Source organism: Poecile atricapillus, chromosome 2 (assembly GCF_030490865.1).
Source record: "Poecile atricapillus isolate bPoeAtr1 chromosome 2, bPoeAtr1.hap1, whole genome shotgun sequence".
Lineage (NCBI taxonomy): Eukaryota > Metazoa > Chordata > Aves > Passeriformes > Paridae > Poecile > Poecile atricapillus.
Genome location: NC_081250.1, coordinates 15,233,626 through 15,259,362, shown reverse-complemented (window position 1 = coordinate 15,259,362; position 25,737 = coordinate 15,233,626). Strand labels below are relative to the sequence as shown.

The window sequence follows — 25,737 nt, the reverse complement described above, 5'->3', positions numbered from 1 at the left end:
CCCTCCCTCCAGAAAAACAACCATGCCCCTCCTCTCTGTTGTAGGGGACATTGCCAGACTTGGGAGGGGGAGGGGGGGGCAGCAGACATTTGGGCTGAGCTCACCTCCTTTGTTAGCTAGAAGGGTATTTATACCTTTGCTGATCATAAGATCCTGTGCCTTTTTCTTTGTTCTGGCACCTCCTGAAAAGTACACCCAGCAAAAATAAAAGAGAATGTTTACTACCAGTTTGGTCGTCAGGCTGGGTCATTAGGGGAGCAGGACCTAGCAGAGCTCCTGCAGCAGGAGGAATGATGGCTAGGGCTGTCTTTCTTGGCAGCCTTGAGCTATTGCATCAGCTCAGCTGTCAAGTGTAACTTCTCCTTCAGCCTTGCTAAAGATTGCAGACACAAAATTTATCAAATGAGTGGTGCTTACCTGAGCTTTATCAGAAACTTTCTTTACTGTGTACTAGATGAGGTACTTAAAAATGCTCCAAGTACTAATACCTCTATTCACAAGATCAGGTAAACAGTCTTCAGACAAGCAGAGTTCAGAAAGGTTTTTTTCAGAACAGGGTGTCTCTTGTTGCTATACCAACACATCCTGGTCCAGAATTTCCCCATCAACTGTCAGCAGCGGCTCCTTAGTTCTGCCCCATCTTATTTTTTTGTTTTAAGCACACCTGCATTTATGCCTAGGCCATAATGCACCAGATTTTGAGGTTAATTGCAGATTTGGAGATGTGTCAACAGATTACAATTTTTATATATGTTGGGCTCAAGTACATGGAGACCTTCACATCTAGTCAGGAGTGCACAGCAGTGTTGGTTTGTGTTCTCTTGGTAGTGCTGGGAGTGGTTAGAATTAAACACGAGAGGTAGTGAGGTTACAGGCAAAAAAAAGAAGCATGGTATGTACCATCAAATATTTCTGAACAAAGAATGGTGCTTGATGAGTCAGAGGCTTCAAAGTCATATTCCTTGTGTTGGGTGACTCTTGTTCTGGGGAGGTCTGAACTGTTGAAAGATCAGCTAAGAAAAGGTGCTTTGATTAGGTTGACTCCAACATTATTTATGTTTTTAAAAATAAATAGATTAAAACAAATGTCAGGTGCATTAGAAAATGCACGTTCTTCTATCCATTGCAATAACTTGTTAGCATGAAGAACAGTGTTTTGATGACCTTGATAGGCTAAATACAACTTCATGATGAGCCAACAGCCATTAATATGTTTTTCACTTGTGGTTTTGCAGTCTATTTCATAGCATCATTGCTTCTATCTTGTAAGTACATTGGGCTTCCCAGCATAGATCAGGGTTCTGTTGTACCAGATATCACAACAACATGTAAGAATAGTTAAGAACTGCAGCCTTGTGTTTCTGGTTTACCTTTTCATGGCCCTGACAGCCCCAGTCCTGTGGAGAGTTTTTGACTCATAGAATGATTTGGAAAGGAAGGGACCTTAAAGATCACCTCATTCCAGCCCCTCTGCCAGGGACACTTTTCACCAGACCAGTTGCTTGAAGCCCCATCCAGCCTGGCCTTCAACACTTCCAGGGATGGGGAAATTAACAGCTTCTCTGACAACCTTAGGGTTCCAGGGTCTCACCACCCTTACAAGAAAGAATTTCTTCCTAATATCCAAACCTACCCCTCTTCAGCTTAAAGCCATTACCCTATGTCCTATCTACAGGTCCTTGTAAAGTCCTTTTCCTGCTCTCTTGTAGCCACCTTTAGGTACTGGAAGGCCCTCTAGGGTCTCCCTGGAACCTTTTCCAGGCTGAACCACCCCAGCTCTCTCAGCCTTGTAATACTGATAATAGCTGAAATCTTTTGGAAGGAAAGAAGTCTGTTGGAGGGAGACTTCTCTACTCGTTTGGGTGGGGTTGAGTGCATAGACCTGTTTCAGCCACACATTTAATGCTTCTTTGTGTCTGTGTTAGACCATCAGGTAGTTCGGTGTGGGCAACTGAACCAGGGTTATTGCACCATTGCAAACAACTATTTCCAGACTTTCAAAATTAACTAAAAAGGTTCCAACTTTTCAATCCAAAATCCATCAAATCTATTTAATAATAATAATAATAATAATAAAAAGGTAGCTAACTATATTTTAGTGCAATTTTTCACCCTCTGTCTCGAATTAAAATATTTGGAGCTATGGTGTCTGTTCTTAAGTCCCTACCCCCACCAGTAATTTTGCTCATATGTTATCCATAAATCTTGTCTGCTTTAAATGTTCCAACTAACAGTTAGGCAAAACATTTAAGCATAATGCTATGATTATCAGAGTCCATTTTTTGGCAGCCTGGGTGCTGTTTTTATTAAATAAGCACTACAGTTTATCCTGATTAGAGATATGAAGGAATTAGTCCTCTTTCAGCATTTTTTCTGTTGTTGGTTTGGTTTTTGTTTTTTTTTTTTTTGTTTGGTTTCTTAATATGAGGATTTAGAGGTTCTGCATTCGTTTTGCAGGAATATAATGTGTGATTTGGCTGGATCTTTGAAGTTGTAATATTATAAATCTCCCAATCACCAATGCCCAATCTGTTTTAGCATTCATGTGCCTAATTTCTGTTCGTAATCTGATTACTGGCTTGAGCTGCTCCGGCTTGCAGCCTATTGCTATGCATTTACTGTACTCCCTGGGACGCGATAGCCTGACAGCTCCAGTCCTGTGCTATGAAAAATCTCTACACGATATTGCTAAGACAGGCCTAAGGGCTGTGGCTGCTTGAGAATTAGCTGCTATTGTAGTTTCTCTTTGCTGAATCCTTTGTTTGTGCAACCATGTTCAGAAATCCTTGGATCTCCAGCTATTTGGGAAATGTTAAATACTCTGAGGAGCAAGGTAAGAGTTCCAAGTAGATAAAAGAAAATGCAGTTTCTGTGTGTATAATCTCTCGTATATATGTCTGCATGTGTAAATATTGTTTGACTGGCTCTCCTGCAGCTGCATTAGGTACTTTAGCAATTAGTATGCAGTTAGTCACCTAGGCTATTTTGTTATTTCCTAAAGGACACTTTTGAAAGATCCGATTAGATGGATCTTTTAATTAGCTCAGCATGCCTCCGACTTAGGGCCTTTAAATATACTAAGTAACGCTGGAAGGTTGCATCTACTTTTTCTTTTTACATTCTGTATTTTAAATTTCCTACATATTAAATTATGGATAGTGGTTTTATCGGGTAGTTTGTACCTGAGAGAGAGTGGAACTTGACTGAAGAAATGGTTAAACTTGTGAGCAGGGCTGATTTACACTTCAATAAAGAAACTCTTAATTTTGAATAAAAATATTTAAATTGCTATAATATGATTATGAACATGTTTAGAATTCTTCAGTAAAAACAGAACAAAATGCTGTTGTAAATATTTTCCTTCTGTCTATTGAGTATAGTGAGGGTGTTTTTTCATCTTTAAATTAACCATTGAATAAGACTCTGCTAAACTGATGTTTCTTTTGTGGGCATATTTATTGTCTTTTGATGCAGAGTTGTTTTGCTTTTCCTCCTGTGTTTGTATTTAAGACTTCCATATTGTGGTAAGTAAGTTTTATTGGACTTTAATCCCCCCCACATGGTGTTTAATTTGAACAGGAGGAAATACATAAAATATCAAAACCGTGTAATGGAATTTAATTGTCTGCTAAGTTTTTCTGTGTTTGGGATGTGGGGGAAGATCAGCTCTCACCCCTGTGAAACGCAGCAAAGTTTTAAGATGGTTTAGAGGCATTATAGATGTGGCATTTATGAATGTAGCTGAATGTGTTTAAGGGGTACAAGAGCCAAATGGGCTGATGAGCCTCTCCTAGCAGCCCTTCTCCCTCCCTGCTCCCAGGGAAGCAATGCAGGCTCCTTTCTTCCGTTCTCATATTCCCTCCCCAGTTTTGGCTGGGATAGGCAGAATTTCTCTGTGGTCTACTTGTGGTTTTCATGGTGGACAGCTGTTCCAGTGCCAAAAATTCTAGGATGGGTTGCATCCTGTTAGAACAGCTATAAATTTAAGATGTGCCTGGTTCTGATTAGCTAAGCTGATACTGAGCTGGGCTTTGGAAGTTAGTGCATAGTCCTCTCAAAGTAATGTAAATCTGGCCTTTTTAGAGGATCCATATGGTTCAGCGTATTCTTTTTAATGCTGTAGTGTAAAATATAATGATTTATATACCATTCACTGTTTTTCTTACAATATTCTGTTTTGGTATAACAAGATGTTTCTGTGTAATCTATGTGCTTTATTCTCCATTTAATGGAAAGAGAAAATGAATGTTAACAAAAACAGGAAAAAGTTGCCTATTAAAGCTGAAGAATGCTATTAGCAAAGCTGCTTGAAATCTGCGCTGACTTTTAGCAGATGCCTAAAAAGTGCCTTTTTGCACATTTTAAGCTTCTTTATCAAGTCGTTAAAGTAATCTTTTTTTTCTGTTACCTTTTTAAAGTTGTATGTCAATCTTTATACCTGTAGAGGTGGCAGAAGGAAATGGAAGAGGATAAGAAGTTTTGCAATGCACAGACAAAATGTACATTCTCTAAATTAAGACCCATATTGTCAGCTATAGTAAGTTTCATTAAACCCTTTCTGCAAAAATAAGAGACATTCTATCCAGACTTAAAATACTGTGCATAAGCAAAAAAAATTTTTTTGCAGTTAAGTCTTCCTTGAAATAGTTAAATCTCGGCTCTGAGGTAGATTAGTAGGAGTGTAGCTGCAATTGAATTGTTCTAAAGTCTGGGTTGTATTCTAAAGTCTGGGTCTGTCTTTGAAAAATAAAATGATTGCTGTGTCAGTGACCAACTGTTTATTAATTTAGGGTCTTAGGTAGTAGATTTAATACAGATGGGGACAGAAGGCAATTTTTCACTGGGAGTAAGTTGTCAGTAGCTCCATGTGTTTTTGCACAGCAGTGCCAGAGCAGGACCTGCTCCCTGGCTGGCAGTGCTCTGAGGTCTCTTGGTTACATCCTCGGTGAATGCAGGGAGAGGGTATTTGCAACACTGGTCCCCCTTGCCACTGGTCATCATTTAGACCCTCTGGTGATGCACATGACAGCAGAAATGAAAATATTTGATCTAGGAGAGGGTGGGAACATTGTCCATTGCTTGTTATGGTTCACACAGTTTTGGGGAACCCAGAGGCTTTGTAGTACATGGTTTTTGAACATAAGGCTGCTATTTTGCTCTCAGCAATGTGTAAACGTATTCCTCTGTGAAATGCATGTTGTAAGGCTACTCAGAAAAAAAAGGGAGCTTCTAAACAGTAGACAGTCTTCAGAAATATTGCTGTCATGGATGGTGTAATACTGTTGCAACAGATCCTCAGCTGGACATCTCTTGGCTTCTGCAGTGAATATGCAGTTTTTTATAGTATTGCTAGGCTGCAGCCAAAAAGGCTCTTGCTGATTGCAGCATTTCTCATTTGGAGAGTACTTCATAAACATGTCCATTGCCCATTTTAGGCTAGAAAACAGTGAGTTTAAGTAATCACACCAGGCTGTAGTGCTACACTACAAATGTTAGGAATAGAACATGGCAGTTCTGTAAAGCGTTGATGCTTTTGATGTGTCTATTGTCTGTACTCATTTTTTCAAAGCTTTGGTTTATCACCATCTTGGACGTGCCAGCTCGTGCCCCTTTGCTTAGAGAGAAGGCCTCTGCCCAGTCTTTTGCAGGGGAAAAAGGCTATGCTTGGTACCTATAATCTAGTTTACCAAAAGTTCCCCATTTATTACAGCATCTTCACAACAGTGTGGTTTTTTTTCCTATTTCACAGATTTTGCCAAAGGAAACTCAATCAGATTTAAGCCTTCACGATTGCTCCTTAGGAAGAGAGCGCTAAGGTAAGGTTGAGTTTTTCTTGCCCAGTGAGGATGGCTGGTTGCAGTAACTTTCCATCATTGCTTGAATCTACATTTATTCTTTTATCAGGAAAAGTGATTATTGGTCCTCTCAGGACCAAGCTTTTGCTTAGAGCAGATGCTCTGATCAAGCACTGAAAACACCAACTGCCTCTAAAATAATGTTAAATTTTATAGCTGACATTGCTAAAGGGAAAGACCCACTATGCACTGAGCTTCCTGCCATTGCAATGCCCATTTTTCCTTGCATGGCATGGGCAGATTACAGACATCCAGTGTGAACCAGCCTGGAACACTGTCTGCAAAAGCAGGTGGCTGAAGTGGGTGAATTAATTATACATCCTTGCCAGGGACAGTCTGGAGGAGAGAGAAGAAGGGGTCACTGCAGAGATGAATGGGCTGGTGGTGCTGCTTCCATGCAGGGCTGTGGCTGCTAGTGGTCTGTGTTCTCAGGGCAGTTCTACTGAGTAGGGGGATACTATTAAACAGTTAAGCAAAAAGACAGGTCACATTCCCTCTCTTCCCATCCTCGCTCCACTTGCTTTGAGTGTCCACGTTTGTGCTTGCTGGACTCATTTACAGTGGCACAGAGGGGATGTCAGGAGCTGGGAACCAACCCTTGCCCCAGGAACCAGCTGTTTCACTGGCTCAGCTGCACAGGAGTCCACCTGCCCTAGGTGCACAGGCTTATGTTTTCAAGCTTCTTTTCAGTCAGTGCACACACTTAGAGCACATCTGGTTCCCTGCCATGTTGTTTCTGAGGTCCTGCAAAGAGATGGAGTGAATGGGTGTACAAGACACATTGTGCTATGAAAGCAAGTAGGGGAAAGTAGCAATGAGAGTAGTAGATAAGGACATGGCTGTTAAATGGACCTCTTACATAAGAGTGATGGGAAGGAAGTTCTCCTGGAGGTAGGGACAGAGAATGGTGAACAGAGAGCACCTAGCTGGCAGGTGTACAAGTGGGTTCTGTAGTTCAGTCATAAAATCTCAGTATATGCTGTAGCTTTAATTGGGATGGCAGGTCAGTGTTACCAGTGGCATTTGGATCAAACTTCTGGTTGCTTTTGGGCATGTAACTAGGTTAGTGGGACAGCTATTTAGAAACCATATGCTGCTGCTGCAGAAGCAGATGCAGTTTTCAGCCTAGAATCCCCGATGTGCAGCATGCAGCTCACACTTTGGAAGTTGCCAGAACAGTACAACTGCTGAGGCTGTCAACTACTCCACTGATCCTACATTATACATTGTTTTTAAAGAAAAACGATTGAGACTGTGAAACATTGTTGCCTGTGTTTTAACAAGAATCATCTGAATTCCTGAACATTGGAGAGTACAATGAGTTTGTTGGGAACCTGAGGCCAAGCCACACACAAACCCTGTGTGAAACAAACTGGTGGAACCTCATGCTGTTGGTTACGTTTCATGAACCATGATCAAAAGCTATATTTCAAGCAAGGAAAGGAATAAGTTTCTCTTTCAGTACCCAGATTTATCAGGGACTTCAAGAAAGAATTATTTCAAATTTCTAGGGTTTTTTTATTATTATTTTTTTTATTTAGACAGACCCATGTATTCTGTAATTACTTTAATAATAAATGTGCATAACTAGCAATTAAGTGCAAAAATTCCTAGTGCTGCTGCACTACTGCTCAGAATCTGCACCGAAATTTAAACCATGACTAGATGTAGTTGTAGTATTTCTAGAAGAGGGTTTTGGATGAGTTTGAAGGTACGATATATTTGGCAATCCAAGTCTGACCGTCTGACTCTTCTTAAGCAACTGAATTGATGCTGTGAGTGCTCCTCCAGCAGAGAAACTAATAAAGCAGGTCTGGAAAGATCCCTTTGAGGAAAAAGGGAAGTCTTGTTAAGGAATTACTTATGAGTTTGTTGTTTAAAACACTTATAAACAGTGATGAGTAGCCTCCTGTAAATATTTTTTTTTTCCTATTTGGAATTGCCTTAACATCATTCCAACTCAATTTAGTTTCCTAATGAATGTCCTTACTGAACACTGTGACATGTCCTAAATATGCCTACTTTCATTTTTAGAACTAATTTGATGTATGTGTCTATAAATACTCAATTGTTTGGCTTGACTCTGTCATCTTCAGAGCAGTGCTGTCTCTGAATCCTCTGTGCATGGGAAAGCAATGTAATTATGCATTGGATTAAAACATTTGGGTTTTCTCATGTGAGAACATTTAAAACAAGCAATTCCACCTGCGGCTTAACAAGAGAGAGAAAAAAAAGGTGTCTGAAGAGATAAAACTCCCAAATTGTGGATAAAACAGTATATGAAAATTGTTAATCTTTAAAAAATAAACAGTAACAGTTGACAGTCTGTCCAGAGGGAAATGGAAAATGAGGGAATAAGGGAAGCTGTGAAGGAACTTTCACAAAGCAGATAGCGTGTGATGCTGTGTAGTGCAGTTAGGGTTAAGCTTAGGAAGTTTGTGGTTATTTAAGGAATTTTAATGAAATCTGCCAGTGAGCAAAGGTTGCAAGCCACCCTCTGTATAAAGGAGGAGGGAGCGGCGGTGCAGGAAGAACTGGATGACCTTGAGGAGTAATAGAAAAAGGATGTAATGTAATAATACTAAGTGCACAGTTGTGCATTGGGGGCTGATAAATTTTTCTGTCACTTGCAACTGATGAAAGCAAAGCCTTTGCATATTAGTTTCTCATGCAGGATTGAATAACCAATACAGTATATATGTAAAAAGGCAAGATCCCAGTATTGAGCTAGATAGTCATAGAATAATTCTTTCCCTATTAAAAATTGTATTTTCATAAGATACTGCTAAGACCCAAGTCTGGAATCAAGACCACCCAATTCTGGTCACCATATACTAAAAAAAAGATTACTTAAGACTGGAATAAGTAGAGAACAGATGATCAATGAGACTGAGAGCCTGTCCTGAGAAATCTGGGTACATGTAGATAACCTCTATTAAGAAAAATAAGTAAGGTAACTGACAACACTGGCATGAGAACAAATGGATGGAAACGCAGTGGCAGACATTCAAACAGGATTTAAAGGATCTCTGCCTTCAAAGTCTCTAGAACTCCCTGGAGGGAGGAGCAGGAGTGAAGGGAGGAGCAGGAGTGAATGTAACTAGTTTAGAAGCAATCCAATAATGTGGTTGTTTATAGAACCATCAGGCTAGTGCCAGTCCTGATTCCATGATTTTACCCTTGGAAATTCATGTAGGAATTAGGCATAGTGGTGGGTGCTCACACACAGTTAATTTAAACAAAGATTTTGCTGTTGAGTGAATGTTTTTCTGTACAGAGCCCCTTGTTCATGGAAACTTAAGGTGTTGCTCTGTCACAAGCATTATGAAAGCAAGTGGAGATACTGCTAGATAAAGCCCAGGTATTCAAAAGTCATGAGTTAGATCTTTCAGCACTTTTGTCTTAAGTAATTAAGTTGGTTTAGCAGAAAAAATTTGGGGTTGGTTTATAGCCTTAAGCTAATATATGCATTTTTCAAACTCATCCTCATCTAAAAGGAGTAGAAACTGCTTTCAATTGGGAACTGGTATCTCTCCATCCAGGGTTCTCCAGAAGTGTGTCTGTAAGAAAATAATACATTGTGAGACTAGTAAGAATTACAACTGTTGGCAGTGTGGGGTCAGGCATAGAGAAACATCCAGTTAACTGAGTCTCTGCCCATTCTCAGATGACGTGTGGATCCATTTGTTTGTGACTGCTGTGTGCTATATTTTCATTGTGTTTTGATTTTTTAGTTCAATTACCATGCGTTTGCCCTGTAAGGATACACAGTTCTCTCTAATGGGCAGCTTATTGCAGCTCTCCATCTTCTATTTGTTATTTTCTGTAGTGGCTAACACTGCTTTTCTTGGCAGTACTGGAATAATTTCTCTAAGTGCAGTTGTTGGAGAGATTTTGCAGCAGGTGGCATGGTGCCTGGTTGTGACACAGCCCAGTTTTTCTTCATTGTCATTTCAAGGGTTTTATTCTCCCCTCAATATCTTAAAAAGGAATGTTATTCATAAACGATAAACAAGGAAAAATCTTAGTCAATATATATTAAAACTCTTCATTGAGAATTCTTCTTTGGAAACAGTGAGAACAGAATTCATACCCTTGAAAAAAAAGCAGCCATTTAAAATCTGTCCTAAGGAAAGATTTTCCAACAGTAAGACTGTGTGAATTTTCTTATCAGAATGACATTAAATCATATGGCACACCACTACTGTGACAAAATGAGGAACCTGGGATCACTGTGAGGATTTATGTCTGTTACACCTGTCTACACAGTTTATTAAAGGTTTTAAGACCATTTTAAGTTTTCTTATGCCCAGCTGGAATAGTCACAATAGCAGAATACAATAATTTGTTCTCTATTTTTATTGATTGAAGAAAAAAAAAAATCTTGCTTACAAGGAGGAACAGTTCCTCCAAAACAGTCTCTGTAGACAGTTGGGATATACTTTAGACCATTATGACACCTACATTTTACAGTTAAAATTCGTATATTTAATGAATATATTTAAATAAATATTTTGTTTTATCTAAACGGGCAGTTTTCCTGTTTTGAAAAGACATGATATAAAATTAAATTATCTGATACTCCCATTAGTATGTTATAAGCTGTGTAACTTCACTGTTCCAGAGAACAGTGCAGTAACAATAACAGGGTAGTAGTGCAGAAGGCTTCTATGTGGAATGTACATGCAGTACTACATTTGATGACATGTTTTAATATTTATGAAGAACCGTTCAATATAGATTATTTTAAACGTAATTGCTTAGTAAAGCATTTTGAAATCAGTCTCCGGTCAGTAATTTAATGCAAAAATGTGTCACAGTCAGTTCCAAACAAGTTTCAAATTATGTTAGGTTTGGCTTTCTGAGTTTCTTTGGGTAATTTCTTAGCTCATTCTTAGGGAAAATATTTTCTTTGGTATCTCTGTTAGACTATCTTGAAGTAAATTGGTTATGTCTTGAGTTTATTTGATTTGCAGCAGAGACATCCACAGTTCTGTAAACCAGATGTTGCTTTCAGTTTTCAGAAGGAGTTCTCATTTGAAGATAAAGAAGAACTTGCGAACAGCACCAAGGATATTGATGCTAATCTCTTAGCAGTACTTCCAAAAGGTAGGTGAAGGAGACATATTATGAACACAAGTGGTAATTTAACAGCATGTGAAGTTGCTTCTGTGCAAGTGCAAGGCACAGTTAAAATCACTTAGGCCCAGATGTTTTGTAAATGAGTTTTCCCTGTGAAATATGTATAAAGGATGAAACAGGGGATGAACCACAATGCTCTTTTATGAGACCTTCCTACATCCCTGTCTTCATAAAGTTCCTTTGTTTACCTAGTTTCAATAGGTTAGTAGTTGAAATTCAAAACTTCAGAGAGCTTCTTTGTACAGTTAGATTAGTTCTGGGTTCAGAAGTATTAACTTGAGTTGTTAAGAGTCATAGCTCTTTCCAGGCCCCTTTGGTGGTTGGTGGAGTGACTGTGCTTGCATGACCAGCTGACTGCACTTTAATTTTTCTCTTGTGTGCTAAAGGGCCTGCAGTACATATGGAGTTTAGTTTCGGGGTTTTTTTTAGTTTCTTTTGTTCCAAACTTCTATCTTAATATGAATAATTTCTGAAGAAAACAGCAGTTCCATCTTTATCGTTTGACACAATTGATGCAGATAAATAACTCTCTTGAATTATTTAGAGAAAATCACAATGTGCTTGACCCATAGAGGGTGACATTTGACTGAAGAACTATGTGCAACTGGCACAAAGATGTTCTCTTCATTCAAGGATGTTGTGGACCTCAGAACTTTGATTAAAATTGTATGTGTGTGTGTTCTGGTGATACTTTCTTCTTTCAGACAAACTACAAGGCTAAATGCACTAATCACAATGTAAAGGAACTGGCTTGCTCTTTTTATGTCGTTTGTTGCAGAGTTCCTCTGGAAAGGAGCATTTCTTCCAGAATAGCATCTAAGTGTTCTTTAAGTGATATGCTTGCTTTTAGATATCATTTTGAACATCATTACAGATGTTCAAAAAGAAATGTTGGCAAAATTATGGAATAGAGTGCAATGTGTTTATACAATACAGACTTCCGAGAGCACGAGACAGTAATAATCCCTAGTTCTCATTATTCCTTGCACTTAGCCTTACAATCATGTGGCCAGCAAGTTAATTTTTTTTAAAAAATCTCATAATAAAGGCATCATATTTGGTGTGTACCAGACTTAAGACTTAAGCAGTGGGAGCTTCTGGTTGCATTCTGAGGTAACTACTTGAAGTCCAGGGGTTTTTGAAAATACAGTTTATCTGTCCTCTCTAGAGCCTAATTTTGATGCAGATTTGCACATGTTGAGGAATCAAAGGAATGTTTTTCATTTTCAACTGATACTGAACTGAGACCTGCAGTTGGGCACTGAACATGTCAATACACCTTTGCTGGCATAAACAGAAGATAATTGCTTCTCCAGCCTAGTTTTAAGACCCTCACCTTTCCAGTTGTAGAGAGGAAGAAGTAGGAATGAGGCTGGTAGGCTTTGCTATTGTATTAAATTTTCCTCAAAATGAAAATGTGAGGTACCTGTGTTGCAATGGTTATTTACCATCTCTGAATAATAAATCCTCTGGCAGGTAACCTTTTTATCCATGTCTATCCAGGCTTCACAAATGTACGTGCTCCCCCTCTATCATGAACTTTTAGAAAGCTTAATTGAGTATTTACATCATCTGTACTGTAAAAAGAAAACTGCTGTCACATGGCTGCAACTTTATTCATGTCTCCTTTGCAGCTGTCAAAGAGGACTTTCAGCATAAACATGATTATATTCTGTTGCAGGTTTCTGAAATATTTCTGTGAATGTATATTTCTGTAAGAAATATTTCACCTTAATTTTAGGAGTTTTTAAAATATAAGATGCATCCCAAATGTACTTATTATTTTTCATTCTGGGACAACATAGGGAACAATGCTGTTTTCTTAAATAATGGTATTCCAAAGTAAATTTTGTTTTGAAGGACTACAGTTAGCAAAGTTAAGATGCTTCTCGACAGTTTACCTTAGAGGGTATCCTACCACAGCATCCTGCTCAACATCCTAAAATAAAGCCTCAAGTTCAGAGCTGCTTCTGAGCTGCGGCTGTTCTTCCTCTTGACCTTAACTGACCAACAGTACTTACAAAGTATGTTGCCATGAAATAATCCAGATAAGGAGCTTTTACTGTGAAATTAATTATTTTAAGCTTCTTAGTCTTTTCTTGTGTGCTGAATCAGATTTTTGTGCTACCTTTTAGGTAGAAGTGTTGCTGTTCTTCAGCGCTTCCATGGTTTTGTTTGTGATGGTCACATGGGAAAATATCCCATGGACAGATGGGAACTGGCACCAACATACTCAAATTGTAAACTAAAAAGGAGAAACCTGGTAACCAAATTTGCAAGGGCCAACCAATGTCCTTGGGAGTGAAATATTTCCAACTGGTTTTTATGTTTTGAAGTAAAATATTTTATTGATCAAAAAGAAACCACTAGACTAGAAGACTTTTACTGCATTTTATCTGCTTTTGGTTTTTCTGTTTGTGTGCTTCTTTTTCCCACTTTACCGAGAGAAGAATATTGCTGGAACTGCTTTCACAAAAAAAAAAAAAAATTCTGCAGATATTGGCAATTCTAGCTGGAATTACTTCTCAAGGTTGGAAAAACTATAAGGCAGCATAGAGTAGTCCCATGCTATTTTTGTCCCTTGTTGTTTGGGGAGGTGTTGGGAGACATTTTTCATGAGACCAGTGCTCTTTTTAGGACTGTGAAGTGGTAGTAGAATCTCTGGAACTTCAGCTAGCATGTAGCAAGAGAGTGCTTTGGGAGTTCTTTGGATGTTCCACATTTCTTGTATGTGGACAACTTATTGTCAAATTTCCTTTTCTGGGGGTGGGGGGAGAGAAGGCTTTCACTGATAAATGTAGCTATGCTTTAGAGCTTTACTGAAGCTGTGGAAAAGACCGGTTCTTTGATGATGGTTTTGGTGCCTGTATAAACTGGTGACTAGGGGAAAGAAAAAGAACAGGATTTGGATGGAATATGATTTTACTACCTCTGAGCTCTGAAGGCCTTTGACATGTCTGAAGACAGACAATTACAGGTTTTGTTTTGACATATGTTGTGTATACATAGCCAACAGATGGAACAGAAAAACTCTTTAATAGCTAGTGGGTCATAATTAAACAAAAGTAGATTTGGGGAAGCAAGAACAAAGTCTTTATGAGAAATCATTTCCTTTGGTGTGGATCTGAAAGGAAGGCTGGTTTCAAATGGCTAAGTTCTCTGTTTAGCACAGTTCCACTGCTAGCACATCTAGAATAGACAGGGCAACAGTGGAAACTGCCCATGCACTGGGAGAAAGGTCTGGGAAAACACAACATAAGTGCTCATCTTTGCTTTAGTTTTGCTTTAGTGTTGCTTGAGGATCAGAATGTATTCATTCTTGCTGATCCCACACATTTTATCTGTAGTCCTACTTGAAGACTTTTCAGCATGTAAGGTTGATATGGCAATCAATGTCAACAGTATCTATGAGGTGTGAGCACTGGTACTGAGTACAGCAGACTTCCTGGATGAGTCAGCTGAGCTGGAACCCTGACCAAGCTGTGCATGTTGAGTTCTTGCAGTAGAGGGAAGGCAGAAAGTGTGCATCTGACCTTTAAAAGGGTGGTGTTTCAATAATATTTATCTTCTACGTATCTAGAGCAATGATGTCTGGTAGCATGACAAATAAGCTGATAGGTTAACCTCTGCAATGGAACAATGTCAGCTAGACACTCCTGACTCATCAGGTGTTTCTGATGGCAATCTCTGCCAATTTAGCAGGTGCAGACTTTAGCTTGCTTTAACTTTTGATCCCTGGGTTCGAACCCCAGAGGTGCATTAGCTCATGAATAGATGCACACGGCTTTCAGCACCACATGTTTGCTGAGGCAAACAATACAGGGGTGTGTGGATATGCATGTCTATGTGTTAGGCACACCCCCACACCAGCCCCCTGCTTCCCTGGACAGCCTGGACAGTTTCTCTTCCTTGTGGTAAGAAGCCACACTGCCCTTATTTGTGTAGCGCTCACTGCCCCAGTGTGGTTTGCACGTGCACATATGTGTATATATATACGGATTACTTCATCTATCGTGCCTCCCCTTGGTTCGTGACTATTTTGTGGACTATGGCAGCTGTCTGCTGGCACTTAACACCAGCAAAAGGTTCAGGAGAAGAGAAGGAAAGTATGTCCAATTAAAACTGCAAGGGAAAGTTAGCTAAGTAACAAGTGATTAACCATGCAAGAGTACTGTGACAGTGCATGGTAATTTTCACATCAGCAATGAGTCACTGGAATTCTTGGGATTTGATCAATATAAGGGTGTGGAGGAAAGTAAGAAAGAGGGGATCTCTTCCTTACTGCTTCTCTTTAAACATAGTCAGTCCCTTACCTTTGAGTAGACAGGGTAAGCAGACTTTCCATACTACCTGGTTTTCAAATGGGTTACTAGAGCACATAAGCTTGACTTCAGCTGATCAAAATACAACTTGTCCAGTATATAGTAGATCTTGAAAACTGCTAGGATGGCATAGCAGATTCGGGATTAGCCTGGAAGTATGTGGAGGGGAGGAGTATTTGATAGTCACACTTATGTGCCTAATGCACTTTTGGCAGCACAACCTTAATAAACCAGGAAAACAAGAGGAAAATGCTCATTTCCTGACAAAAGCTATTTCAAACCTCTGAACTTTATTTGACTGATTCTTATTATTCTAAAGCATTTTAGCAAGTTTCTGAAACTTACTGTTTTATAAGCTGTATAATCTTTTGTTGTCTCAGTTTCAGAATTAAGAAAACTCTTTGAACCAAACAACCGAGATTTTTTGGAAATGAAAAGGTAAAGGAAAAAATGTCTTTGGCCTGTAAAACAAAACACACAGCTTGTTTTGTTACCTCCTTGTAGAAACTCTGCCCTCGAATCTTCAAGATGCCTGTTTTCACATTTTTCACATATTTTTCAGAAAAGAAAGAATAGCTAGGCGCTTAGAGGGAATTGAAAATGATACACAACCAATGCTTCTACAAAACTGCCCAGGATCAGTCACGCACCGTTTACTAGAGGAAGATACACCAAGATACATGCGTGCAACTGACCCATACAGCCCCCACTTAGGTAAGCAGCACATGTCTGTCAGTCTTGCACTGCTCTAATTCATATTTCCTGCACTATCAGTTATGCAGTACCTAGAGAAGGGTTCTACAGAAGAGCTCTGTTAGGTTGTTTGGGTTTTTTTAATTTGCCTTTTAAGTCTCCAGTTGTCTTATTTGAAAAATGTTGATGGTTTTTATGGCTTTAAAATAACTATTTGTATTGAGAACTATTACTTATTAAAGAATTATTCCTAATACATATTTCTTAATTGTTTGTATGTGCTTTTGGAGACAAGAGTGCAAAAATGTATTGTATGTGTGCATACATACATATAGATACATGTATTGTATCTGTGCAGTCATTTTGATTTGTAAGAAAATGGAAAGCTTTTAGTTCACTCAGTTTGAGTGGTGGGTGGGGTACCTGGAGTTTTGGGAAGGACTTGCTTATATATGTGATACTTTGACAGGAAGATCAAATGAAGAGGAGGAAACTTCAGATTCTTCTGTAGAAAAACAACCCAGATCATCCAGATACAGATCAGAAACCACAGGAGGTAATACAGAGCCCTTGTACAGTACAGCAAACATGGATGTTCAGGAGCTAGAGTCAAAAGCAGAGAGAATAGCTAGGTACAAGGCAGAGAGGCGACGCCAGCTGGCAGAAAAGTATGGATTATCTCTTGATTCTGATTTGGATTCTGACTACTCATCCAGATATACACGGGCAAGGAAAGATCCTGACAGCGTGGAAAGAAAGGGAGTGAAAAGTGAAAGGCAAGGTGATGAAAACAAGGACTATGGCAGCCTCTATTTGTCCAGGACTGAGATGAAGGCATCAAAGAGTGTGATTTCTGATTCCAAAGAGTACTCCAGCCATGAAGATAAAGATGACCTCTCAAATGAAAAGAGTGTTAGAAAAGCAGATGACAGTGCCATTAGACAGGCTTCTGACCCTTCAGCAACTTTGGATAGTTCTGTCTCCCTTTCACTTTCTGGACGAGACTCTTCCTGCTATAATGAAGTGCCAATATCACCAAAGCAAACCCCCCAAGAGTCCCTCTCTCCACCAAAGCAGGCAGCCTCACCGACCCACTTGCAGAATGACCAGCCCTTGCACAGTAACAGCAGACAAAGGTAAGCATGATTTTTATTTTTTGTTTCGCTGTTGATTCCTTTATCTTAACTGGCTTCTGTATCACTGTCATCACTGATACAGTATATCAGTTGTATCAGTATTAATGACAATGTATTTATTACCCTTGAAGAATGTATTTAGTTGTTTTGGGCATCTCAAGCTGCATTCGTTGGGTTTACTGTATCACAGTGTGTGTCTGATACAAGGAAGTGACTTTATATTTCTCTAATTAGCTGTGTCCTTGGTTTCACTTTATATTTATAGAATTTTCGCTAAAATTAGGCCTTTTATGGGGAGGACACAAACTAGAAATTGAAGGAGTTATGGTTCTGAATCCCCTTGGGTTTTGTTTTTGGTTTTTCAATAACCTGTTAGAGCAATTCTTTAACTTTCTTTCTTCTATATCTTGTAATTATTGGTTGGGAGCTTCCAAGTAGAGACAAGCTGTTTCTTAGTGAAGATTTGAATATCTTTAGGATGGCTTCTGCCAAAATAAAACAGTTTGCACAGTTAAAAGCTGAAGAGTGTCTTGGGTCAGTTGAAATAATAGTTGATTTGTTTTCCTAATGTGAAAGTGTAAAATCCCTTTAGAACTGTGATAGTCAATCTTTCAGATAATATCAGGCATATACATGCATGAGGGGCAGAAGGGAGAGTTAAAATTCATGCTGAATTGGTTCGGAATTGACAAATTTGCTATGGTAATAGGGTAACCAGATTCTTCCAAAAAGAGTAAAAAAATTAGTTTTCACTGATTTTACATTACAGTTTCTCAATGTGGTATAGAAATAACATGAAATTCTTATGCTGACTGAAAACAATGCATTACTAGGATTTTTTTTAAAGTATGATTTTCTCTAAGTGAGAGTCTGTAATATTTTGGTAGGTGGATAGAAAATATTAACTAAAAACTTAAGTTAAAATGTTGCAACTAAAAATGATGTAAATGAAAAGTTAATTTCAAACATATGTGCACAATGCTGAGCAGTGTTGACTGTTTTTAAGAAACTGAGGCAACTGGTATAAACTCAAACATTTATGCTTTCCATAGAGCGCAAGAACTCTCAGTTCCCAGTTGTGAGAAATCAGGAAAAAAAAGGAAAGACACCAGCATGGATTATTAAAGAAGTAAATGCACAGTGAGTGAGCAGACACAGGTGTTTTGGGAAGAGTATAGGGACACTGCCCTGTTGTGTGGAGATGACGTTAGGAAGGGCAAGGTGAAGCTGGAACTGAACTTGGCAAGGGATGCAAAGCATAGCAAGAACTTCTACACGTGTGTTAGCTGGAAATTGAAGGTCAAAACAAAACTGGTAACAGTGGGCAAGGAGAAGACTCAACTACTTTTTTGCCTCAGTCTTCAATGGCAACCTCTCTTTCCACACCTCATGATTGGGTGGACAGCAGGATGGTGACTGGGGAAGCAAAGCCCCTCCCACTATGAGAAAAAAATCATGTTCCTGACTACCTGAGGAAACTGAACAAAAATAAGGCTCTAGGACCCAATTAGATATATCCCAGAGTCTTGAGGCAGTTGGCTATATCTCCATGATATTTGAGCAGTCAGGTGAAGTCCCAAGTGACTGGAAAAAGGGAAACATTGCACCCATCTTTAAAAAGGGTAGAAAGGAGGATACTGGAAATTACTGCCCTGTTAGCCTCACCTCTGTGCCTGGGAAGATCATGGAACGGATCCTCTCAGAAGCTATGTTAAGGTACATAGAGCACAGGGAGGTGGTTCGAGACAGCCAGCAGAGCTTCATCACAGCAAGTCCTGCCTGACCCATCTAGTGACCTTCTATGGTTGAGTGACTACATCAGTGGACAAGGGAAAGGCTATGGATGTCTCTGTCTGTGCTCCAGCAAGGCCTTCAACACTGTCCCCCACGACATCCTTCTCTCTAAATTGAAGAGCTATGGATAGATTGTTTGGTAGATGAGGAACTGGCTGGACGGTTGCATCCAGGCTGTAGTGGTCAACAGCTCAGAGTCCTAAACATCAGTGACAAGTGGTTCCCCTTAAGGGTCTGTATGGGACAAGGGTTATTTATTGTCTTCCTCAATGACACAAGGGGGTTGAGTGCACCCTCAGCAGTTTTGCAGATGACACCAAGCTGAGTGGTGTGGTTGACACTCCTGAAGGATGGGATATCATCCAGGGGGACATGGAAAAGCTTGGGAATTAGGCTCACCAGTCTCCTGAGGGGTTTGGTAAGGCTAAGTGCAAAGTCCTGCACCTGGGCTGGGGCAAGCCCCAGTAGTACCAGAACAGGCTGGAGGTTTAAGGGACTGAGAGCAGTTCTGCCAAGAACTTTGCAGAACTGATGGGTGAGGGGCTGAACATGAGCTGGCAATCACATCAAAAGGATCATGGTCAGCAGGTTGAGAGATGCAATTCTGCCCCTCTACTCCGCTCTCCTGAGATCCCACCTGGAATACTGTATCTATAGCTCTGTAATTCTCAGCACAGGAAAGACATAGAGTGTTGGAGCAAGTCCAGAGGAGAGCCACAAAAACAATTAGAGAGATGGAGCACCTTTCCTATAAGAAAAGGCTGAGAGAATTGTGGTTGTTCAGCCTGGAAAAGTGAAGGTTCCAGGGACATCTGATTTCAGCTTTTCAGTGCTGCAGGAGGTGATTATAAGATTGTGACACTTTTTAACAGGGACATTCCTCCCTTCCGATAAGACAAGGAGGAATGGTTTTGCACTAAAAAAGGGGTAGATTGATACTAGATATAAGGAAGAAATTTTTTACAAGAAGGGTGATAAAACACTGGCACAGGTTGAAGAGAAGGTAGATGTCCCATCCCTGGAAGCATTCAGGGTGATGTTGGATGGGATTCTCTGCAACCTGTTCTAGCTGAAGATGTTCCTGCTCATTGCAGAGGGATTGGACTAAGTGACCTTTAATGATCCCATCCAACTCAAACTATTCTGTGAATAAGCAATAATACTATACAAATTGCTGACTGATAATGCTGATTGCATTATCTCAAAACAAATTTCCCCTAACTGCTGTCTGTCTATCTTTTGAAGGAAACCATCTGCACCCACCAAGATGTGGTGTAGTACTCAAAGCAGCCAAGAGCTTAAATGTAGGATTTGGTCTCTTGTTTGGATACATAGGTAGTAGGTGGTACTTTAAAGGCCATGTTGCCAAGAGCCCATTCTTTAATACCCCTGACACTTTCAGTGCCAGTGTGTGCTCCCTGGTATGATATTCAGAGATGTAAGAAAAACCTCTCTGAAGTTCTTGTCCCTAATTTTGAGTGGTAAAAAAGTCATTGTGTCCATGCAGTCCATTTAAAGTTACCCTGTTGTGGTCTCCTATAAGGCTATTTTCACAAGAGAAAAAAAGGCTAACTCTAGTTTTTCAGGGGTCTGCTGTTCTGAAGTCAGTTCCACATTATATACAGGGTATAAAATTGGTATTGTTAAATTTAAATTTCCTGAGTTTAAATTGGAAAATAAGTGCAGCTTGCTTTGGAATATATATGAAAGCTTTTGTGCCTTCAGTACTAGGAAGATTTAATAATTAATCCAGTTACCCATCATTGAGAAGGTATCATTTGACATTGCCTGCATTTGGCACCCGAAATGGCTGATTAAATTCAAAATGCGGCTTGTGTTCTTCTGATTCCACTCTTCAAAGGATGAATGATCAAGTACAAATAATTGCTGCTTGGGCCATGCCCACTATAAATATGTGCCAAAGTACACATTAAGAGAGAAGGAAGTTCCTGTGCTTCAAAGCAGTTCCAGATAGCTGCTTCTAGTCAGCTTCTGCAAAAGGGCTTTACCTCCTATTTGGTCAGTTCCGTTAGGCATTCAGAAACGTTTGGAAAAACAGAAGGTGTTCTAACAGTTGGTGTTTGTTATTCAAACATAGATTTGGATTCAATGGCAACAGTAGGTGAGTTCTGAAATTTAAACTTATTTCCATCAAATACACTGTTATCTTCAGAACAGTTGTTGATTTGACATTTTTCAACTATTTTTCATAAAAGAGTAGCTAAGAAAAATTGAAGTATGTGACCTGGAGCTTAATTTGGGGTTTTTATCCCAAATGTCTCTTCTCCAATGGAAAAGTTCTTTCAAATGTAGCTATAAGTAATGCAAAACATCCTGGATGCTTGTCACTTCTGGGGAGTGAGTTTGTAAACATTGATGTGGCAGGACAGGCTGTGCTTGCAAAGTTAAAAGTCCTTGATGTGTTCTACTGTTCATGGGGGATTGTAGGTGAAGGTGAACATTAGGAAAATATTTGAGAAACTGTATGTAGGAAGTCTGCAAACACCCTTTCTTGCACTGCTGTGGGACTTTTAAAAGCTCTTCTTTCTTTACATGCTTTCAACTCCAAAGTGTAAACAGCGTAAAGTCAAGGCAAGATTAAATTTGGGGTCACTTTGTTTCTTAAGCTTTTCCTTTGCCAAGTCACCCAGTGACACAGCAGGTTTGACTTGTGCTAACCAGGTGGGCATTTCTGAAGCTTTGTGATACAGAGTTACAAGAGGACAGAGGGGTTCCAGATGCTCCTGAGAATATCTCAGGAAATATGATGTAGCCATGTGAATTTTTCACTTCATTGAATTCATATTACTACTTTGTTTTGATTGCAGCGGTCTTTACCACTTTAAATCACAAATTAAAGGAATGGCTTTAACAACTTTTTCAGATGTCCTTATACAGACTGACCTGCAATGGCAAATGCAAAAATAAGGTTGTGTAATTACTTTCACTTCTCAATTTTTGGAGAATGTGCACTTGGTAAAGTTACCTCTGCAGAATCTTTACCATTTCAAATACTTCATATATGTTTGTGGGATTATATAATAGTTTCTTCCACAGTTTGTCACCTTTGAATTAAATTAGTATGCATTGCTTTTGTTTTCTACAACAGTACTCTGCAACTGAGTAATCAAAAATAAAAAGCAGTGGGGAGGGGAGATTGGGAGAAATTATGGGAGCATGTGTTGATATCTCAGAAATTACCTGAAGTTCTGTTTTCTGTAGTAGTGCAGGGAAAGCAAAACCTGAATGGTTTCTTCAGAAAGATTCGGAAGGGGACACACCTTCACTTATCAGCTGGCCCTCCAGGTATCATAAAACATGGCTGTGTGGCTAACAATCAGACTGCAAACCTCCCCGTTCTTTCCTTTTACTATCTGTATTTAACACTTGCCCTTAATTTCCCTTTAACAGCAGCAAGTAAGAAAGTGGGGGTTTTTGTGAATAAAAAGCTGTTGAAACTTTTCTGAAGTATCTGCTTTTATTCTTAGAATCAATTGGTATTTTGATGAAGAAGTACAAATTTCCCAAGCTTCTTCCACAGCGACTATCATTCTGGCTTCCACTAGATTTTATAACTTCTTATTTTATCTCATTTTGTTCTCTGCAAACCAGCATATTTTTATACTGTACACCATTCTGTCTTAGCATCCCCTACAAATAACTCCTTGAATTCCAAAGGAGATGGTACAAAGGAAATAAAAAAATAATTACATGGAAAAGTAAAACAAACTCTTGATCAAAGCTACAGGCAGCTGCTTTCTCCTGGTTTTACTCACATACAGTGAGCACACCATGAAAAGACTCTTTTCCATGTTCTTGATTAAAGTAATACTTATAACCCAGTACTAACATCAGTGTGGATGTTCTGGAGAATGCTTGGTACATGTAGTTCAAAGAATACTTCTTCAGACTTAACACACTTTATGTGCTTAAGCAACTTTCCCTGACAAGTGCATCAATCTTCAGAAGTAAGAAGCACCAAAATGTTAGAAAGATTGGTGTTTCAAATAACTATGGATATCCTGAATTATTCTTTTAGATAATTTTCTTTTTTTCCTAAATCATACTTTTTTTCTTTTTTCTTAATGATGTAAACTCCAAAAAGTCTGTTGGTAGCAAGCCTGGAATTGCACATACTTTGAGCTGGATTACTTACTTTCAGCTAGTTTCCTAGCTTGAGTCTCTTTCCTCAGAACTAAAATGATTTTTTCATACCCATTTGGGAGGGCAGGAAGTACAGGGCTTTCATTTTTAATACTGTGTGCGTTATCTACAGACACTCGCCCAGTAAGCTGTCTGAGCCTCGGCGAGGCTGTAAAAGGGCTGGAGAGCTTTACCTGCAGTGACAGCCCCTGAGCAAAGGCTGGCCCCGGCTGCACGTGCTTGCCTCTCACTGTGCTGCTGTATTCAGTTTAGAAAGGTTAAATAAAATTCTGTTCTGCATGGATGTTGCACAAGTCCAGAGGTGTTTCTAGAAAACACATTGAAGTAAGGTAACTTTTGGGAACAAGTGTTTTTTGCAAGTTTTGCATGTTAGAATGTAATGAAACATTTTAAAACAGAATGCCTGTTTCAGTTTTTAAATGCGTTTTTTCCTGCAAGCTCTCTGAAGAGCAACAGCTATGCCATAGTTTCACTTTTGGATTTAGGACTTGCCCTTTCAATGTTTTTTCTCACTTTCTGAAACTGGTTACACTACATGTGACATTTCAGATGTCTTAAATGACACACAAAAACACAAGTAAACCAGTCTGGCAAAATATCCGACGGGTTAGGTGGAGATAACATGTTTTTTCATCCCTTTCCCCAATGCAACAACATCCTGGTATGACGTAAACTTCCCAGTGTTTAGACATTTTCAAATGTCCGACTGCATACACAACTGCCAGTAGAATTTTCAATTTCAGGCTGAACCAAACACTCTGATAATATAAAAAACAGTTTTGATCATCTTGTTTGTCTGAGACTATAGGTATGTGCTGTTTGGCAAATGCCCTTGTGATCTCATGAGAACATGCTGTATGTTCCCAGAGCTTGCACAGTTACCTTCTCAAGAGTCATGCATGTCCAAGGGCCGGTGAATCACTTAACTGTTATTGAGCGGTGTTAATGCTATGACTTGGGGGGAGGAAGAGGTTGCATCAAAAGATGGCTTTATTTTGATATATTGGTTTTTATTTTACTACAATGTTGCTGTCTGTACCCACAGTAGGTGTCTGTGTTCCTTTCCAGATTGGGTATTGCTGTTCACAGCTTTAATCCTTTTTCTTTCTTAAAGAGTAAAAGTTAGAGAGAAATTGGTGAAAGAGGAAATTGCTCGTGGAAGCCCTGAACTTGTCACAGACACAGTATCTCAGAGAAAATCCCATCCAGTGCCAGCCCACTACATGCCTCTTCAGACAGAAACGTCTGCCTTTGATAGGGTTGTAAATCAGCCCGTCAGTTCCGTCCGCCAGCCAATCCATGGCTATATTCAGCCTGCTGGCATTGCTCACACAGCTCAGCTGATGGCAGCAGAAGAACCAGCAAACAGCCCTGCTGGCAGCCTCCTCCCTCCAGACAGCATTAGCCTCGGAACAAAGTCCTCAGCAGCCACTGCGTCAGAGGGTGAGAAGAAAGAAGCACCTGGTTACGGAGCAAAACCTGATGAGGAAGGTTCCTTGGAGTGTGAACAGACTTCCAAAGGCAGAAGGCCAATTCTGCCATCTGAGATTCGCAAGCAAGGGAAGAACCATGAAGGCCTCTTTGGAGGAGAATTGGAGACCCCTGTGGGGAGTTCTTCCTTTGCAAGCAAGCCAAAAATCAACTCGGAAGTTCAGAGAGAGTTGGAATGCAATAAGAGGCAGGCCCCTGAGCAGCAGTTTAAGACCCCTGAGAACATAGAAAGGAGTGAAGCTGTTATGTACATACAGAGTGGATCTGTATTGCAGCCTGACAAGGCAAAGGCTCCTGTTTGGAAAGTGTCAACAACAAAGCATAAGGTCCTGACTCGCTCCATGTCTGACTATACTGTGACTACTAAGCTAGAACCTTTTAAAAGTAAGGAGAGCGTGGAAGCAAATCCACCAAATGGTGAGATTGGCATGGTTGACACAAAAGTCTCTGTTGCCCAGCTCCGTAATGTCTTTCTGGAGTCTGCTAATGCCAACAAGAAAACGGAACTGTAGGTGACATTTCACTCGTATTTTCGTGTGAGACTTGCACGTCCTTAGCAAAATTACACCCACTCAACAGCAGTTGTTGTTCGGCACTTAAGGCACACAGCTTAGCTCTCACCAGTGTGTACTGGAGGCTGACATGGTTTGAATCCTGCTTTTGTGCTTCTGCTTGCTACTGCGAGTTCTGATGCGGGGTAGCTGGAATGTGTTCGTCTGCGCATGGTACCGGAGGAGCATGCAGAGTGATCTCTGGGGAGTTGTTGAGATGCTTACATCTGTGTTTTACTTCTCTCTCCTATTTTCTTTCCTATGCGCTCTCTGTCATGCAATTTGAAAGTGAATCTCGGTTTGAGATGTCAGCAGCAGGTAGTACTGTGTCTGCCAATGGGGACCGTGAAAGAGGGCCACGAAAGGCGAGGCGCTATTTTACTCCTGGTGAAAATAGAAAGACTTCTGAGAGATTTAAAACTCAACCTATAACATCAGCAGAACGAAAGGAGACAGATAGGTAGGCACGTACGTAGCTCTGGCGCAGGTGGATATTAACAAGGTTGTGGAAAGATTTGTTCATATATTAGAATAAACATTTTGCAAGGTTATTGTTTGTCTTTAAGAACTATCAAGTATTTATTATAGC

General features: G+C 39.7%; 1 protein-coding gene across 19 annotated transcripts in view; it reads left to right on the top strand.

Annotated features, from left to right (window-relative positions):
* Positions 1-25,737, top strand: part of SVIL (supervillin) — a 134,494-nt gene that overhangs the window by 64,596 nt on the left and 44,161 nt on the right. For 9 of the 19 annotated variants that reach the window (XM_058830679.1, XM_058830680.1, XM_058830675.1 and 6 more), the window contains 8 exons: positions 5,750-5,816; positions 10,873-10,964; positions 15,700-15,757; positions 15,882-16,033; positions 16,482-17,148; positions 22,165-22,248; positions 24,221-25,105; positions 25,438-25,608. In XM_058830679.1, the coding sequence (XP_058686662.1) occupies positions 15,750-15,757; positions 15,882-16,033; positions 16,482-17,148; positions 22,165-22,248; positions 24,221-25,105; positions 25,438-25,608 (1,967 nt within the window). In that variant the 5' untranslated portion in view covers positions 5,750-5,816; positions 10,873-10,964; positions 15,700-15,749. The remainder of the gene's footprint in view (positions 1-5,749; positions 5,817-10,872; positions 10,965-15,699; positions 15,758-15,881; positions 16,034-16,481; positions 17,149-22,164; positions 22,249-24,220; positions 25,106-25,437; positions 25,609-25,737) is intronic. The other 10 variants (XM_058830689.1, XM_058830685.1, XM_058830684.1 and 7 more) reach the window with 3 other exon arrangements.